This window comes from Podarcis raffonei, chromosome 5 (assembly GCF_027172205.1).
Source record: "Podarcis raffonei isolate rPodRaf1 chromosome 5, rPodRaf1.pri, whole genome shotgun sequence".
NCBI classification, from domain to species: domain Eukaryota; kingdom Metazoa; phylum Chordata; class Lepidosauria; order Squamata; family Lacertidae; genus Podarcis; species Podarcis raffonei.
In genome coordinates this window covers 19041208-19060863 of record NC_070606.1, presented here as the reverse complement: position 1 = coordinate 19060863, position 19656 = coordinate 19041208, and the positions used below count along the sequence as shown (strand labels likewise).

Below are 19656 nucleotides of genomic sequence, written 5' to 3'. Positions count from 1 at the left end.
AGGGCTCACTTCCATCCTCCCACAGATTCTTAGCCATGCCATCAAATAGTTGCTCCTACCGTAACCACCCATTTCCCCAATTCCAGGAATTGAGAAAGCAGCCTATTTTTGCCTTTGCCACTTGTGCATCTCACAAACCCATTCCATTCCTTTTCCCACAGTAATCTGCCTCCCCCACTGACCCATAATGAAAAAAATTATTTTCTCACAAAATATTCATTTTAACAGCCCAGTCTTTAGGGGTGTGGATGAATGACGTATGGCAGCTGAGCCAACACCCTCTGCTGGACTCAAGCTGGCAGGGGGGAGGAAGGCTTTTTTAAAAAATTCCTCCATCCGTCTCCAGGCTTCGAATAAAGTCTTCCTTAACTTCCTCTCTTTCCCTCCCACTGGAAACAATGGGAGGCAAAGGGAGCAGAGAGGAGACAGTCTCAGAAGCGTTTCTCGATTTCCTCCTGGTTTGGGGGCGTGTTAAGGGGCAGGAAACATTTGGGAATCTTCAGATCCAAGCTGCTTCCCAAATCGCCTCCAGAACATCCCCATTAGTTCTCCTCTGCTAATCTCCTTTTTCAATGTCAGAGCTTTCCAGAGTAGGGGTCGTAAGATTGCACCCTAAAATGGGTTTGACTACCTTTTTGAGCCAATAATTTCAACAGAACATTCACAAAGTGGGTAGCTAAGTTCCAAGCTGCACATCAGCATTTAGTAAAATATGAAGCTGCAATATTATACAAAAGAGACTGTTGAAAAAGCAGAATTCCATATTGCATGGAATGAGCCCTCTGTATGCATCACTGTATGAGCAGAATCTCCTTCAAACCTGACAGAGATTTTAGAAACTTGTACTTATTTAGAGAATAGGTTATTTGACCGGGGTGGGGGAGGGTGTATCCTGATGGGTTTTGTCAGTGCTGAACAAGCTACTCATGACTGTATTCAGGGTAAACAAAGCCTGGGATGACTACCGAGGAGGTCATGTAGGAACAGACAGCTGCAACTATTTGTCAATAAACGCTGGGAAATACAGTAGCCCCAGCCCTGATTCAATTTAAATTTTGCATTTTCCAGTTTTGCCATTCAGATTCTGAGTTTGACATTTCGCATTTGAAATATAAACCGCATTTTGAATGCCAATTTTTAATCTCAAAATTCAAAATGTATGTGATTTGGACATGTTGGTGTCTCTTAATTTGACTTTGGCAGACATGAAATACAAGTTTCATGAATTGTCATCTATCTATTAAATTCCACTATACATTCTCTACCAGATGCTGTCAGATACTGATATTGTTGCACATCATCACTGTACTATGTCAGCTATCGGATATAGCCACCATGTGTTAATTCCCCAATAAACACTACATATTTTTCTAATGCCATTGAATAACGTGTGTTGTCTAATACCGTATTTACTCGAATCTAATGCTCACCTTTATTGGCCAAATTACATTGTGAAAATTAAGATTAGATTCAATGCACATTCACATTCACCAGCAAATACTTTTTTTGTTTTGTTTCAAGGTTCAAAAAACTGAGGTGGTGCGTTAGATTTGGTGGTGCATTAGTCTCGAGTAAATACGGTACTAAAAATCACCTGTGAAATATTAAACACTGTTCAGATAATCAAGCACTCATAAAGTATCTGACAAAGTAAGTCACAATGGGGACTCTTTGAGAGAAATGTATTGCGGCAAATTCATTTCAGTTCAAATTTAAACCAGGTAGTGCTTTTCTAAAAGCCAATCACTAATCATTTCACTAATCACATTAAAACAGAGGGCAGCACTTCTGACACCAAGTTGAAGGCTCTGGTCACCTTCCACAAATGAGTCAGTCACCTGCCAGTTCTTTTTAACCCTTTGCTTTCAAGCCTGCAAACGTTCCACCCTCTCTTCTAATCAGTGTTCTTGGGTTTATAAAATCTACAGCACTTCACTGCTAGCCATTATTCAAAGTCACTTTCTATTGATTGCTCCCCCGCCCGCACCCTGCACTTTTCTCAACTGCTTTTGGCATGGCACTAATTAAACTTTTCCTTTTCCTCCTCCCTTGTTCTGTCTCTCTATCCATTTTGCTCTTTAGCAGAAAAGAAATGGTTTACAGATGAGCCGGATAATGCCTATCCCAGAAACATTCAAATCAAGCCCATGAGTACACACATGGCCAATCAGATCAATCAGTATAAGTCTACAAGCAGCTTGATACCACCAATCAGAGAAGTTGAAGATGAATGTTGACTCACAGAAGGCCAGAACTATTTTTTTTTAAAACAACGACTTGACAGACTTCATGAATGGTGATGTGACATTTGTTCCTCTTTCATGCCGAACCACTGGTGGGAAAAGTTAAAGAAAGGCAAGTGTTTGCCAGAAAGCAAAGTAGACAGATCTTTGTTTGTCTGCCTTTAATATTTGCTTCCATGTATTTTGGAAACTATTTCATTTATAAAACAACATAATCAAAGCAGTCATGTATAGCCTCTAGCGTTCTAAATTATTTTTATTTATTAGAAAGAAAATATATTTTTTTCTTTATTTCACTGTCAAGTATTTTCCCTTAACAAAACAGCTACAAATGTGGCCAGACTCCAGCAAAATATATATATTATATTCCTGCTCCTTTTCATGTCTTTCAGGAGAATGATGGTCACAAAACAAAGAAAAAAAATGTAATTAGAGAGAAAAATTATGTATTTTAAAAAGGTCCAACTTGTATTTTAGTAATTCAAAGAAGAAGTAACAAAGAAGAGCATACTAGAATGTTTCTTTCCTGGAAGATGTGTATTTTGTTTAGCATTGACACCAGCTCTTAATAAACTGAAGCATATTTATTTTGGAAAAAAAAGTGGAAACGTCATATTTTTGTAAAATTAACTTCATTCTGAAATTATCCATTAGATTACTACCATATGGCGCAGTCCTGTGCACACTCACCTGGAAGTGATCCCCGCTGAACACAATGGGTCTTACTTCTGAGTAAATATGCATGGGATTGCTCCAATAGTTACTACAGATGTTCATACAGAGCATCTTCCTCACAGGTAAATAGAAAGTCCAATATCACATAAATGGCTAATAGTGGCAATGAAGTAGCAGACGTTAGCATAGCATAAAACAAAAATGCAGCAAATAAATGAGAGTCTTATGGGGACTCCCCAGAAAGCGGTAGAAGAAACGCTGCTTCCCTTCATTGCTTCTTGTTGACTATGATTAACACATCTCGGTGCAAAGGGGTCAAGCATGGAAATTTCAAGTTTATCACCAAGATTCAGAGGCCTTTAATCCCAACCTATTTTGTTTTGATTTTTAAGGGGAGGGAGACAAGGAATCAGATTGTAATATATGCCAGGAACTGTCTTTAGCAAAAGATAAGCTGGAGTCTTGCAGCCCGAAAGGTGACAAAACTAATTTCCATACCACAACTTGCCAATGGCCTCTCGTGCTTGCAAAAGCCGGACCCAGCCTCCCAATCGCAATACATCCAGATATTAGGTGAGCTCTAATTGTGATGTAAACATTGTAGTTCAGGCACTGCTCATGCTATGCTGCAGCCACCTAATTTCTGTCTTCCTTTGTTAGGTGATAGAAATAAAACTTTTAATTTCCAAGCTTTTGGGACTCTGCCCCTAAAGGTAACAACAAAACAAGCATAACTGTAGTAACAAAAAATAATGAATGTATTCAATAGAATATTTTAAAAAAAGGCCTGTAGGAAAGGTCGCCAGGAGTTTTTTCTACAAAACGGCCAACAAGCTTTCTAGCCATCAGGCAAAATGGTGATGTTTCATATCTGCGCTGCAATATATGGTCACTCCAGCATTTGAGGCTCTAAATAATTTAGCAACTCTCTCCGGTTTAAATTACGAACTGCTGATCTAGGCTGAGCTGGGGCAGATGATCTCCTGAAGTGAAGGGGGACACAATCAGGCAGAGGCAAGAGATTGGCATCAGGTTCCACTACACAAGCTGATTTTAGGCTTTGTAATTGTGCAAAGTTGTAAAAAAAAAACCAACGCTGAGATTAAACATTCTGTGATATTGTTATCATTAGAGTAATATCAGTGAATCAAACAAGTACTGAGCAGATAAAGTTGTCCACTATATAACCCACTATTTTAAGCTAAAAACTATCTCAGCTTTAATGTTTGTCTACTGGCTGCAGTACAAATATATTCATACTCACACCTAATAGACTTAATTCCGGAGTGACTTCTTGGACTGTGACTACTTTGTCATTATGTTTTGTAGAATTAGCTTTTCAAAAGAGAGGGGAAATTAAGAACTGTGAATATAATGTATGGGGAATTGGATTGCTTATCAAAAGTACTTATATCACCACTTTCCTCACAAAGAGCAAACGAACAGCAGTTTGTTTTATACCCATATCACAATACCCAAAACCAAGGTGGGTTTTAGCTTTGAGAAGTATAAGTCTACAGGCAGGCTGCAATTTGTATTCTGGATTTTGCTTTAGGTCATTAAAAAATCCCCCCCCAAAGGGCACAATCCACCCAGACGGTTTGCAAAGGCCAAACTGCAGCCTGTGTAGGTTGTGCAAACGCATGTGGATTGTGCCTGAGTCTGTACTCCTTTTTCATTCATGAACTGCAAGACACAAAAAAGCGAAATATGCCTCAATGCCAAGAGAATTCACTCAATTTGGGTCCAAGTGGTTGTCTGCTTTGAGAGCAAAGAACAGGAATTAAATCAGTTTAAATTACCTGTAAAGAAAAAAAGCTCACCGTTCTATTTCTTTGGCCATGTTACATAAAGCAGAAAGTTTTATAACAATGAAGTTGAAATAATAAAGAGTGGCACTCATAGCTCAGCTGTGCAATGCATCTTTATTAAGAACTGGGCAGGTCCAGGTGTAGACTGTAAATAAATACAACACACGGATAAGCCCATGCAAAGATGATCACAGATTGGAATTATAGTGGAAGCTTTCTTACGATTTCCTTCTTGTGACTGCTAATAGCTTTGAATGACTGGATATGGATAGGCAAGGACTTGTGTATGCACTCCAATTCAGTGGGTTGAGAAAAAGTACAAAATGTGGCCTTAGGTATAGATAGAATTTCTTGAGAATCTCAGCTCACTTTCTAGTATGTATGTATGTATGTATGTATGTATGTATGTATGTATGTATTATTTTAAACAAGTTTCTAGCCCTTATTGTTATGAAGGTATATTTGAAAGTCTCTGAGTATAGGTAAGTCTGTTTAAATCTCACTCAACAGGGAGAATGGCTGAAACAGATTTTCAGAAATCAACATGGGGCAGGGGGACTTTATTGGCCTTTAAAGCACAGTTCCTTGCTCTTCTCCAGATCTTGCAAAATTAGAATGCATGACTCAATATAAGAAACATTGCAAAGTAACATACAGAATGAGGGAAACTGTGGAAAAAGTACTGTACTTAGTTTGCACAATTTGTAAGAAGTTCAGGTTTTTGGTGCAGAATATGGACTGTCTTCAAAACTTTAATACATTTCATATAGCAGACACACAGACAGCCCTGGGGAAGAGGCAATTCAGCCTTCATTGGTAACAGTTTCCATGAAAGCAGTAGCATTCCCAGTTGGCCATGCCTGCCTGGATTACACACTACATTGTTCCACATTAATATGCAGCCTCAGAGAATTGGAACTTTTCATATGAGGGCAGTTTCATGTGTGAACCAATCAGTTCCACAAGTGATATTTTGCATCTATATTCCACCTTCCTTCCGTAACAGAAATGAAGGCAGGGTACAAGCGGTTTCCAGGCAGTCACTCATAGAGGCATTGACAAGAGCCTGCTTAGCTTCAGCAAAACTGCATCATCAAGTGCCTTCAGACTCTGCCCCAGGATAGTATTCCCCCCCCCCCACCCAAACATACACATCAAATACATCAGGCAATGATGACTTCTGTGTGACTGCAACCAGTTATACATGCAACACCTAGCCAATCCAGGGCCAAGCCTTTTTTGGAGGGGTCATCATTATGTCTGAACTCAAGCTCATGGCGTGCTTCACTCCCGACAAACCATGAGCTGTAATCAAGGTTTATTCTTAGCATTACACGCAAACTGGGCCTACAAATCTAGATACAGTGGAGGCTGGTCCCTCAGCCATCCCGCATCTGCCTGCCTTTCTTGTTCACAACTGGTCCAAGAGGCAGCACTTGCCGTCATCCTCATCCTCCTTAGTCTCAGTGATGCTTTTGTAGAACTCACCAGGGAGCAAGATGGAAATGACAGTTGTTGCCATTGGCTCTGCTGCACCTATTGCTGGGCGCCCTGCCTTCCACCCCCACCAGCCCCTGTCTAGGCAACAGAGAAATTAAACAAAGTCAGATAAGTAGGGTCTGGCTAAACAGATGTCCACAAATTTATATTCAACAGAAGGTGGTTTTTCTGCAGTTACCTTGTGGTGGCTCTCATACACGCAGAGCCTACAAGCATTGGCTATTGCACAGGCAGGACCACAAACACATGGCTATCCTGCAAACATGGTCCCAGTTTCTTATCCCCCTGTGCCATCAGTCACACACTGAATATTTGCACATGCTAGCTCATGGGCTGCTTAGTGATAATAATTAGAGAGGAATAAAGCCAAGTCTAAAGATGTTTTTTCTGTGCTTTGAATTGAGGATGAAATGAAATGCTAAATTTTGGAACTGAAAAATATTGGGAAAGGGTTTGCACATAGGTGAATTGCCTCTAGACAGTCAATCCTCCAGTTCTGGTGGTAGAAAACGACAATTAATGAAGGTAGAGCTGCAAGCCTCCCCCAATCCCATTGAATTATGCATCTGTAATTTCAGAAGTTGTCTGGATTAGCAGCCACATAGCAAAATTCAAGAGACAACCTCTTAATGGTCTTGCACCATAAGGTGTGATGACTCCAAGAGCCACACATTCTATAATTCTATAATTCAACATTATACCAATGCATATAAGACAAGTCTGTCAGTGGCTGATAACCCATGATAGCTAAAACATGGAAGATCTATATTCAGATACAGCATACTTCTAATTAGTAGATGCCAGAGATGAAACAACAATGTCAGATGGTTTTCTTCACTGTGCCCTGCTTGTTTTTGTATTGTGTATATCGTAGGGGTTTGGTAACTGTTGGAGACAGAAGGCTGGATTAAATGGACTACAAAGAGATTCTTACATTCTTAAGTACATACTGTGTAATTAGCCGCTTCTTTCACTTTAATTGTTTCACTGTGTCATTCACAGCTGAGTTGAATTGAATTGAATTGAAGAAGAGTCTTTTCTTCATTTGTTTCAGCTCCCTCTAAGCACTACTTAGTAAGAATCACTGGGGAAGAAACTGCTATGGGATCTCTCTCCATCCAGGGTATATCAAAGAGTTAGCCCTTTTAGATCTAGAGAAAGAGGCCACAGTAACAGGGAACCAAGTCGCCAGTTGCCTTGAGGAACTAGTAGGAACAACACAAGTAAGGGGGCAGTTATGTCGTTTCCCCTCAGCCCCTGCCAATGCAGACTTTTTCTTTGTGCATTTTTCTTTCTTTCTTGAGACTCAGCTAAGGATAAAGAGTTAAGCAAGCAGAAGCAGGTGAGAATGCAAGGATGAAAGGTATTTCCTCAAGCACACTATTTAGCAGTGATGCAGAAGGCAACCACAGAAAGCTTTCACTATATTTTTAAAGGAAATTCAGAAAACAGTATTAGCGTCTAACTATTAATCTGATGTGGTGGGGATGCCACTGAGAGGCAAGCAAAATGGGTAAACTTGAGGGCTTTATTTGCAGAAACAAGTGCTTAAGGTACTTTGCAATAATAAGCTGCAGAACTCGCCACATAACAACAGCAATAACTTACAAGTGGGTTAATGATCCATGCTTTCAAAATTGAGCATTCATGACACTGTCCACAGCCAGGTCGGCCACCTCCTCCTTTTAAATACCTTATAGGGTCTTCAAATATTTAAGTACACCACACATAAGTAGCAGCAGTTTAAGGGCTCCATTTGCGGCATGCACCTGCCAGGGTCACCAGTTGTCCTACACTTTAAAGCATCGCCCCCTTTTGCAGAATCCTACCATTCCATCTACATGGGGAAGAAAGACCAATCTCACCCGGGACCAACGTGGCCAGATGTGCATGATGCAGCTGTGCAAGGGGCAGTCTGCTTCCATGCTGCATCAGGGTAACTGGTTTTCCTTACTTCCATGCATCCCATTTCTACACTCCACAAAGAAATACCCTTGTCTCAGATACTACTAGTCCCATGCACGCCTTGTTTCCTGAAAAATTGACCTGGCCAACCTACATGAATATGACCCTCGAGATCTGACCAGTGAAGCACTCTTCAGCCTGCCTAGTTGCATTCACTTTGGCAGGCTCCCTCTCTCTCGAGTGCTATACCCAGGCTAAAGTGCCTCCCAAGAGCAGGCATAAGCATAAAACCCTGGCAGCAATGCGCTCTCTATGCACTGATCACCCAAACATGCTTCCCAGTGGGTTTGTGAGGCAAGCAAATTTTTGTATTGTTTTGTGGCAGCTATTGTTGCATGTTCCATTTCACCCAGGTTCATTCCCAATTAATTTATGGTCTGGAGGCCTTCAAATGAGAAAAGAAAACTGCACAAATGCATCTAATTGAAATTTAAGGAGAAACACTAGTTTGGTACCTTAATGCAGTTTAGGAAGACTAGAACAAGAAAAAAAAAATCATGAGAGAAAAGTCATCAGATGTTTCCAAGGTGAGGTTTAGTAGACTTGTGTTACATTTTCAAAGCAATCTTTTTGAAAAATTAACTTCTTTTGGGATACTGTCCATGACATACATGTGTAGTAGAAGTGGCAAATTTTAAATGGCTTGTCATGAAAACCTTGCAGTCAAGATTTAAAAATCTTGTGAATTATCAAAGGTGGCCTACCCATTCTCCCCACGGCCCAGCAATGAAGCAAATATGGGACTATGACTTACAGAGGCATCTGTCTTAGCCAGCTGTTTCTCCCAAAGGGACAACAGGGGGGGGACAGGGGTGTTAACTCAAAGTTCATCAAGAAAAAGGAGTGTGGCTTCATCATTTGTTTTGTTTGTTTGTTTGAGTAAGGATTGGAGGGAGAGAAAGAGAGTGCGCAACTGCTGGTGCTCAGAAATGATCTACCTGACTTTGTCATATGTAATATCCAGTGATAAATATATTGTCTTGTAAAAAGGGTTTGTACATAACTTGTACATGGTTTCATTTTGTATTTTTCTCAGATTAAAAATTTATGTATTTGTGTTCTAAAAACCAAGGAGCTATACTTGTGTGGCTTTTTTCTTCCTTCTTTCCCCCATGATATAATGCATATTTAGGTTGGGGGTCATATGTGTGCACACACCGCCACAGCTTGCCAGGGAATTATGTGTGCAAACAAGTAGCACACGTGATTTCCAGCCCAATCTACCAGCAGGAGCTTGTGCACATAACCATGTAAAACAAGGTACAATTGTGCTAATCATCTATTTAGAAGCTGTAGCAGGGAGCTAAGTGGAATTGCACCTTATTTTATAGGGCTACATGAACATAGATCTGACTGTTCTGCGTTTGTTCAGTGTTAAACCAGAACCCTAAACCATCATCTTGTAATTGAGCAATTCCTGGCATCTCAGTCAACTAAAAGTCTCACCCAAAAGTAACCCTTTGAGAGTTTGAAGTACAGTACTCACATATATTGCCCCAGTAATCCTTACAATAACCTTGGAAAGTGAATCGGCAGTATTATTGTCTCTTGCACCTTTGGAAACCCTTTTTCTTTTCTGCCCCAGAGGAAATGAATTAGGAAGAGAAGGCATGAGTTTCAACTTGCCAACAGGTACATTCACCAGAGATCCCTTAAATGCTGAAGTGCCTCATCTAATTCAAGGATCCCTAGACTCCTACTGCCAAGCATCTTGAGACACAACTTGAAAGAATGTGTATTTAGCATGGTGGGATTATAGGAAATGAAATTTAGGGAGATTATGTACCTCACTCAATGAAAAGCCAGCCAGTCTCAATGCTATGTGCTACAAACCAGCTTTTTGTGGGTGTTGGCTTTTTTTAACACCACCACCACAATGTTCCTGGGCTGAAGGGACAATGGAACAAATCTGTTTCCTTTAATCTTCCAAGCTAATATCTAATACCTTCTAATATCAGCTTGTTCCAGGAATCTTGGAGGTGGACCCTGACTGACCAAAACCAACTGTCCGTTGGCCACAATGCACATGGCCAGGTCTTGGAGAGTCTGTTCCCTGATCGGCTTTCTTAATCGGGTTCTGGATTTCAGGTTCAGAACTTTAAGACTCCAGAGATGGAGTCTAGTGGGATAGGGGCAGAGGATGGTGCTTAGTGGATTATGGGAGAACCCTGCTGATCTTTGCACCTCCAAGAACAATCCCAATGTCGATGATGCAACTGAAATGTCCTGATACAGCTAAAATGGCTCCAAAGGGTCAGACAGGCTGTTTGTTGACTCTTTATACCAATTACAATAGCTGCATGTTATAACAGACAAAACTATTAGCATATTCCTCTGCAGGGTTACTCTGGTGCATTCATAAAAAACAATGTATTGCAATGTGCCCTACAAATAGTCAAGGCACATAGACCATTCAAGACCAGATCTTCTGATCCACCACAGACTTATTTTCCCTTTAGGGAGTGAGAGGCCCAGTCGCCAAGAAACATCAGCTGAAGGCAACAGAAATTTGACACAGCATGGCTGCTCTTTTCAGCTTCCTGCCTTGATATGATCAGTTTCTCACATAATCCACTTTGTCAAGGACTTTTTTAATATTTCAAAAACAGGAACAACACCATGTCTGTTACACACTTCCCCTATCAAAACAAGGGCACTTCCAGACTATCACTATTTTGGGTGGGATTCAGTCACATACTGGCAAATTCAGGATGTGCAATTATAGTCCATTGGGAGGTGCTGTGCAACAAATCCATCCCACTGCCCCAAAACAGACGTTTTGTGATAATGGATAGGGAAATGCACTGGAAAGTGTGGGATAATGATTGCTTGACCCAATGTCATAACATCCTTCAACTGCATCAGAATGAATGCTCAGTAAATACCTGACATTGCCTAAGTCCCCTGCAAACAAATCAGGATGGATGCTCAATAAAGGGGCCATCTGGAAGCAACCTAACCTGCCTACTTCATTTTCAGGGGTAAATGGTTTATTGGAATACTGGCACAAAAATAATAAATGCTTGCAGAAAGATGATCAATTCTGTGTTTTAAAGATCACCTGCATGAAATATGTTTAGAATAAGAAAGGAGCTCGAGGTGGCCTACTTGTGATGATTCTCTCACAGTAACTCAAGTCGGTTAGGCTGAGAGGCAGTGATGTGTCCGAGGCCAGCTTCACAGCTTAGCAGAAGTTTGACTCTCTTCATCAGACTGCTTTTCACACCGCAGTGTAATAAGGTGTGCATTTGTGTGTGTTCCCTGCACCCTGCCTTGTGCTGCTTGAATAAAGGGCAGGATTTAAATATAATAATAAATATTATATCCCTGATTTGTATTTTTTAGAATGAAAGTTGAATATTTCCTGAAGTGAGCCTTTGCTACCAAGAACCCTTGTAAATTCACTAAGCTGGTTTGCATAACGCAGTCCGCCAAACCATTGCTTTCTGAAACAATGTGGACAGTTAGGCTTCGGTGATTAGTTCTCACCTACTTTGGCATTTTTTGCTACCACATTGCACTGACTGAAGCCAAGTACTGTACTGGTGAGTACTGTAATAAAAGAAAAATCCTGGGCTCCCCAGACCGCCATCAAATTAGAGTATCTATAGACTGCACAGTAAAGATTAAAGACCCATCACTTCACACGGCTGCCATTGGACATAAAAATGGATCCAGGGCATAGCTTCTTATGGGACCCCAGGATTTTTGGTTTGTGGTGGTGCCCATGGCACCTTCTCAAAAATCCAAATCAGCCAGTGGGCCTCAAGATGCTGGGAGACCAGGGGCAGTTCTGAAATCTCTTGATATTGCTTTGTGGCCGGCACTTGCCTGAGGCAGAATCCTTTTCTCTTTCAACTTCACATAATCATCCGGACTTCCAAGAATCAATTTTTATCAACATGCACTTGAAAGCCAAGTTGGTGGGCATTTTGCCCGGAAATCTGCAGGGTTAGCAGCATAAATGTCCCTTTATATTTCCAGACCTCGCTATGCTATGATAGCCGTCCTGGAAAAAAGAGCACTGTCCATTCTTCCCCTTTTGGTGCTCCAGAAGCGGCCTCTTTTGAAGACAGAATAAGCCCCAAACTGGATTTACCATAATGACCCATACCCATGAAAATAGAGGGTCATTCATCTCTTTCATTCAGAATGGTTACATTTGAAGCCCAAAGACTAGTCAGAGGCATGCAGAAAGAATTAAAACTCTAAGAAGAGAACTGATGCAGATCCCAGACGGCATGTTTTAAAGCTGAGCAATCACGTTCCATCTGTCAGATGATGTGGCTGACACAAGGCACAGTCCATGTGTGAACTCAAACAGGCGCTTTCTGAGCCAAGTTATACGGGGAATTTACCAAACAAAACTACGAAAGAACCAGATGAAATGGTAACACAGTTTCTATTACAATGCCATGGTTGTGGTGTGTCCAGAAATACGGACTTATTGTTAAAACTGTATTTATGGAAGACAATCTTATTTGGCTACGAGTGTTCACCAAAGAAGAAGTGTGTCATTGCATGAAAGTGCTTTAAGTGAGCAAATACTGATCAGACATGGTTCCGACTAAAACATCAACAACAACACACAAATGCAATCTTAAATAGTGTGTGGTTCTGGGTGGCAGCTGAAATTGCACCATATGCAAATTACACTGAACCAGAGACCTGCAACCCAACTTTTGTAAAGACAGGTAAAGGTAAAGGACCCCAGACAGTTAAGTCCAGTTGTGAACGACTCTGGGGTTGCGGTGCTCATCTCGCTTTACTGGCCGGGGGGGCCGACATTTGTCTGCAGACAGTTTTTCCGGGTCATGTGGCCAGCATGACTAAATTGCTTCTGGCGAAACCAGAGCAGCGCACGGAAACGCCGTTTACCTTCCCGCTGGAGCAGTGCCTATTTATCTACTTGCACTTTGACGTGCTTTCGAACTGCTAGGTTGGCAGGAGCTGGGACTGAGCAATGGGAGCTCACCCCGTCGCAGGGATTTGAACCGCAGACCTTCTGATCGGCAAGCCCAAGCCTCTGTGGTTTAGACCACAGTGCCACCCGTGTCCCCTTACAGTACATTAGACCAGCACAATTCATACATGAAATGCAGCACATTCCACTTTTTTTCTTCTGTGGTTCACAAAGTTCCAAATGGCTGGTCTTATCATCATAACTGCCCATCACACTCTTTGAAGAGTTCAGAGTGGTATATGTGGTTTTCTGCCATGTTATCTGCACAACCACCCTAGGTTAGGTAGAGAAACGTAACTAGTCCAAGGTCATCTAGGGAGCTTGATTTGAACCTTCCTCCAAGTCCAGGACTCTATTCACTAAACCACACTAACTCTCTTGCCAACAATCCACTCTACCTTCCATCCCAAGACCCTGTGCAAGCTGTCATCTAACGGCATTTTCTAGCCCCTCCTCAGTCTCTGGGCAAGAATATAAAAGAGCAGGGGAAGATAAACACAGCACAACTCCTGGCTGCTCTAAATTCACTTTTCCTGAGCCTTCAGTGGACACTGCCCACCAATTCTGAAGTTTTATATTGCAAATGAAAGGGCTGGGGATTTATCTATGTGTTAAAAAAAGGTACAAAAACAGATGGCAGAAGTCCCCCTCCTCTACTTCTGATACACAGCAACTATCAGAGGTTAACATGCACACCACTGATAAATTGATCTCATCCGCAACCAGTTCACTGTGTGTGTGTGGGGGGGGTGCATTTTCCATCTGCTACTTACATTTATAAAGTTATGTCTAAGTCAGCTGTCAGAGAGATGCCTCATTCTGCATGAACTTGCAGCTCCACAGAATACAGACAGCCCTTTATAATCTATTATGTATGCCTTTGGACAGATTAATGCAAAGACATGTTGGAGCAGCTGGACTGGGCCCCAGATCAGAATGGGCTTCCTGTGCCAACACTGCTAATATAGTAAGAAGGAGAAGCAGATACTAAAATATCAGCCCAGAGAGACCCAAACACAAACTTTAGCAGGCCAGAGCTGCAGCAAAAGGACTTGCTTTGAGAGCCAGGGCTCAACTCTGGAACTTTCGAAGCCTGAGCTCAGCTTTTAATAACAAATGAGAGAATATATCTTCATTTGTGCAGGGTACATTTTCTTCACCAGAGAGTAATAGCAAACATTAGTCAAGAAGCACAGAGTATGAATCAGAAATCCAGAGGTGTTGCTTTCAACAGGTGAAGCTTTCATCAGAATGCAAAGGTGGCAACAGAGGTGGGGAAGTTTTGCTTGCTGTTTAAAAGTAGGAGCCCTGCCAGAAAGAAAGAAGGCAGGCCAATCTTGCTATATAAATAGGACTTCAAGGCCACACCATCTGTTTTGGCTCCTGAGCTGAAACGGGAATGTGCCACCCCTGTGCCACTGCCCCTGCCTGGAAAGGCAAAGATATGGTGCCCCACCTGCCCCATCACAACAGAGAAGTGCCAATGCTGCCAGTCATGGAGAGGGTGGGGTGAGAACAGGGGCTCTGCCTCTTCAGCTTCTGCCGCCCAAGGCAGTTCCTTCATCCTGCCTCATAAGCGGGTTGGCCATGAAAAAACCGCTTCAACTGAGATACTTCAAGCACAGAAGGAAGTAGGATTATGCTGTATTGGGCCCTGCGATTGGCAAACTATCCAGAGCTCCTTGATTGGTCAGGTCTGCTCAGAATACTCGGCAACAGAAGAATGCCTGGTGCACTTCTGGCTCATACCAAGTGCCCTCAGGAACCCTGGAATGGAGAAGACACCTTCCACATCTAGATCTGGAGAAAGCTGCCCTGGACTCCAGCTTGGCATCCACACCAGATTCAACACATCTGAGATTTCAGTGAAGGGTTTCTATATCACTGGGTGTGCCATCTAGCCAGATCCAACAGTTGACACCTCTTCTCACACATTAACTACTGTGAGGTAGAATGCCTTTCAACAGATGACTTTGCCTATTTAGGCTTTTGTTTCCTATTTATAATGGTCTTGTAATGCAAGGGAGGTATCACTGACCCTAAATCAATGGTTTCAACTCCAGTATTTTTAAACTATTCAAATGTATTATAGGGACGTGGGTGGCGCTGTGGGTAAAAGCCTCAGCGCCTAGGGCTTGCCGATCGAAGGTCGGCGGTTTGAATCCCCGCGGCGGGGTGCGCTCCCGTTGCTTGGTCCCAGCGCCTGCCAACCTAGCAGTTCGAAAGCACCCTCGGGTGCAAGTAGATAAATAGGGACCGCTTACTGGCTGGAAGGTAAACGGCGTTCCGTGTGCTGCGCTGGCTCGCCAGATGCAGCTTTGTCACGCTGGCCACGTGACCCGGAAGTGTGTCCGGACAGCGCTGGCCCCCGGCCTCTTAAGTGAGATGGGCGCACAACCCCAGAGTCTGTCAAGACTGGCCCGTACGGGCAGGGGTACCTTTACCTTTACCTTTTAATGCAAGGGAGGTATCACTGACCCTAAATCAATGGTTTTAACTCGAGTATTTTTAAACTATTCAAATGTATTATAGCTAGTTGCTGGAGAAGATTCTCTTTGAGTATCATTTAACACTGGAGTAGCTAAAGTGTTTAATATTGCTATGAAATTTTGAGTCTTCACAGTGTGGATAACAGAATTAATATTGCTTGATGAAGCTTCCAAGATGTACAATTCTGATTTGGGAAGCATTACATAAAATGATAAACATGTCCCTTATAAAGACAGATTGAAACCATCAGTTCTAATTTTAAAGTGAGGGATGCAGATGAGACAAATCAGCAGACACAAGCCATTTTGTTTTTCATATTGTATAGATTGAAAAATATTGCATTTCCCTCCCAAAAGAAATACAACTTTTCTAGTATCTCTCCTCCATGAATAGAAATTCTGGACATTCCTGCTCTTTGGCCAACCACCCTCTGCTTAAGAACCTCTGCTGAAGGAGAGTCCCTCAAAAATGGAAGACTTGTCCAAATGAAGAGAGCGAAAAGGAACAAAACTTTGGCAAAGTAAGTGCAGGCATATAGTAAGGGAAACCAAAGGAGCAGCACATAGCTAAAAATATTACCAACAACAAGGAGTTATTTGAAGACCTCAGCAGCAAGAAACTAGCTAGAGAAGCTGTTGGTCCCTTGGATGACAAGGGTATGACCCTCCGCAACAGCAAGTCCTGTCTCATTAACTTATCTGGGTTCTTTGAGAGTGTCAATGAGCATGTGCAGAGACGTGATCCCATTGGCAGAGTGTAGCTTCAAAAAGCTTTCAACTAGGCATCTCACCAAAGATTCCTGAGTAAGCTTAGCAGTCATGGAATAAGATGAGAGGTCCTCTTGTTGATCAGGAACTTAGTTAGGAATTTTTTCTTAATGTTCTTAAAAACAAAACACTATTTATTATTTGAACAAACTTGCTCCTTCAAACTTGGCTGTTATATCACCTCTTAATCATCTCTTCTCCAGTCCAGCCTAAGCATACCTGACTCCTTCAACCTCTCTCCTTAGGACTTGGTAACCTCCAGGCTGGTCCTTTAGGGCAAATGGGGCATTGCACCACCAACCTCAGGTAGACCCCATTTACTTGCCTTCTACAGTTTTGGTGTGGAACTCTTATCTTTCTCCTCCTTAGTCTCAGTGTTGCCATTACAGAAACCAGCAGGGAGGAGAGTGGGGGTAAAAATAGAATTAATGGCTCTGGCTCCACCTACTGTTGGCCTCTCTGGTCTTTGTCTCTACCAATTTCAATAGGTACCAGCTGCCTGTGGTGGCTCCTCACTACCTTTGTTGCACTCCTTCCTCTTCATCGATCAGATTCTTAAACTGTGGTGCACAGAACAGGATACAGTACTCCAGGTAAAGTCACAGCAAAGCCAAATAGAGTGGGACCAATTACTTTTCATGATACGGACACTCACTATGTTGATGCAGTCTACAATTGCATTAGCTATGCAATACAGCAGCTAAAAATGCTAACTGGTGATTAGCTTGTGGTCTACCAAACCTCTTAAGATTGGGGTGGCTAAACCAAATTGCATCAAGGGTTGGCCAACCCACCAAGGTTCCTATTCTAGTAGGAATCTATTCCACATAGGACATTGGCCCAAGTAGCCAATGTCCACACTGTATATACAGCATTGCACACACAAACATATTCAGAGAGCCCCCCTCTCCTGCTGATCCACAGTGGGGTCTATCTTACTGCATCACTGGGCTGGGCTAGGGTTGGTGGAGATTGTAGTTCAGCAATGTCTGGGAACCCATGGTTGTTCTAAGAGAAGTAGCTGCACCTTCCAGTTTGGTGTCCTCTGCAAATCTAATCAGCATCTCCTCTAATCCATCATCCAAGTGATTAAGAAACAGGTTGAGCAGCGTTGGGCTGTTCAGAGCTTACTATCAGAACTAGCTGGTAATTCTGCCATTTTTCAAGGTTGTGCACTACCCACAGTGTATAATCTAATGGATATTATAAGGAAAGGTGGGCTGGGCTTGCTATGGCTATTCTGACACGGCCCTTAATGGCTAAGACACTCAGAAGAACACAATAAAAAATAATACTGGTGCCCAAAATGCCAGAAAGCAAACCTGACTGGCCCAAGGTCATCCAAAGAGAGAGAAAGTCACACCTTAAATACAGCTTAGAAAGAACAGCACAAGAAATATAGGGGGACAGAACCGACTCTCAAATCTAATATGCCTTTATCAGCCTGGTGTGTTTTGTTTATTTTATTTTTTTAAAAAAATACCCAAATAAATAAAATCAACAGATCTACCACATTTCTGCAATGAATGGAGGTTCCCCCACCCTCCCTCTCTTCCCTCCCAGCAAGCCGGATGACTTCTTATCAGATGTGTCACTTGGCGAAATAATTGCCAGCAATAATGGTTGCAATAGCAGCATACTCTGAGCACAATTTATCTATGTCTGTTCTATCTTTCAACTTCAAAGCTTCGGCTGCCTCACAGATCACATCAAAATGACACCCCTGTCGTTAATGACAGTGGTCTAATGCAATACAGAGAAGTCAAATCACTCCTCCGGATAGGCGAGAAATGCTCATACGAAAAACTAAGCATGTGCAGGGTCCTGACATTCATATTCAGATCGGTATTTGAAGCAGTAAGGGGGAGCTCGGTTTGACATTCAGATTTATTCATATTTGGAAACAGCCTGCTCTTAGGGGAACAAGGAGCTAGAGAGAAGGGAAGAATATGAGAGGACAGGATACAGCTATAATTAATGTAAGGCTAACTCACGGACACAAAGGAAGGCCAGAGTCCACTCAATACATCAAGCTTCAGCCACAAAGCTGAGAAATCCGACAAAGGCCAACAGGATTGCATGAAGCAAATGAGCAACACACAAATCTCCACGTTTCTCAAAGCTGATGCATACTACTGGATTGTCCAAGCTCTTGTCAGCTATTCAAGAAAGCGTTGTTGCGGGAGGATGCCAAACTGCAAAACATACTCACATCCTCCGTCTTTATCTAACATCTATCAAGTTTTGTTCTGTCTGTCAGTGTGTGTGTATCAAATCGATACAATGAACCTACCCAAACAAAACACTTATCCACATACCTATATTGGCTTGTTTGGTTGATGCAATGCAGTCTGTCAGGTGGGAAGTGGTTCTTGCCAGTTTGCTAGGGAGCACTGAAAATAATGATGGGGGTGGTGATGATGATGATACATATCACACTAGGCAGAAGGAAAACTTGAAGGCAGATTGAAATACATGCAACTTTACCGAGAACACCTCACATTTAGCAATGCAGAAAGAAGGCAGTACACAGGCAAACACTTGTAAGTTATCACCTCCTGGCACAGCTGGCTCCATGGACAGCCAGCCTGGACAATCCAACTGGTACACCCTCTTTGTGCGGGAAGCCTTTGTCCCCTAAGCAGAACTTTTGTTCAGCACCTCTTCTTCCATGGGAAAGTTGTGAGGCAGTGTGCTTCTGACTAGGTCACCCTGTGCACTGTTGGTTAGCCATGTCAGTCATAACTGATGCCTACTTCTCCCAGGGATTTACTAGAGCTAGGCAATCCACCCGTTACCTAATTTCAGGGCATTGTTCACCATCAAATGAGGTGGCATCCTGGTCATGAGGTGGATTTTTGAGAGGGTGGAGCAAAACTTACTGAAGCTCCTCAAAACTGGTGGTTGTCATTTATAGTTTTCCAGAATGCCCTAATCTATTCAGGGGTGGAGAGAGGTAGCCCTCCCATCCAATTTTTTGGGGCAGTTATCGTTCCTCAATCCAGGAACCTCAGGGCATTCAGAGAAATCCAAAATGGTGGCCACCAGCCTGATTAACCATTAAAGAGATCTAGCAAGTTTCATCTCCTTCGAAAATTGAACCCCAAGTTTCAAAAAAGAAAGAAAGAAAGAAAAGAAGATGCTTCACCCCCTCCTCTGTCACCAAATTCACCCCAAAAATTCAGGTAAACCTGATGGTCCTTCAACTTGGTTCAAGTCAGCTTGTTTTTCTATGTGGAATA

At 42.3% G+C, this 19656-nt stretch overlaps 1 protein-coding gene and 1 long non-coding RNA gene across 18 annotated transcripts in view; one reads left to right on the top strand and one right to left on the bottom strand.

The window, feature by feature from the left end:
- KCNMA1 (potassium calcium-activated channel subfamily M alpha 1) overlaps positions 1 to 2470 on the top strand; it is a 536674-nt gene extending 534204 nt beyond the window's left edge. For 8 of the 17 annotated variants that reach the window (XM_053388117.1, XM_053388128.1, XM_053388114.1 and 5 more), the window contains one exon: positions 2086 to 2470. In XM_053388117.1, the coding sequence (XP_053244092.1) occupies positions 2086 to 2237 (152 nt within the window). In that variant the 3' untranslated portion in view covers positions 2238 to 2470. Of the gene's footprint in view, positions 1 to 2082 lie in introns of all 17 variants that reach the window. The other 9 variants (XM_053388116.1, XM_053388113.1, XM_053388115.1 and 6 more) reach the window with 3 other exon arrangements.
- LOC128413734 (uncharacterized) overlaps positions 1 to 19656 on the bottom strand; it is a 58211-nt gene that overhangs the window by 2188 nt on the left and 36367 nt on the right. Inside the window, exon 4 of the long non-coding RNA XR_008330419.1 lies at positions 18733 to 18807. This is a non-coding gene — a long non-coding RNA (uncharacterized LOC128413734). The remainder of the gene's footprint in view (positions 1 to 18732; positions 18808 to 19656) is intronic.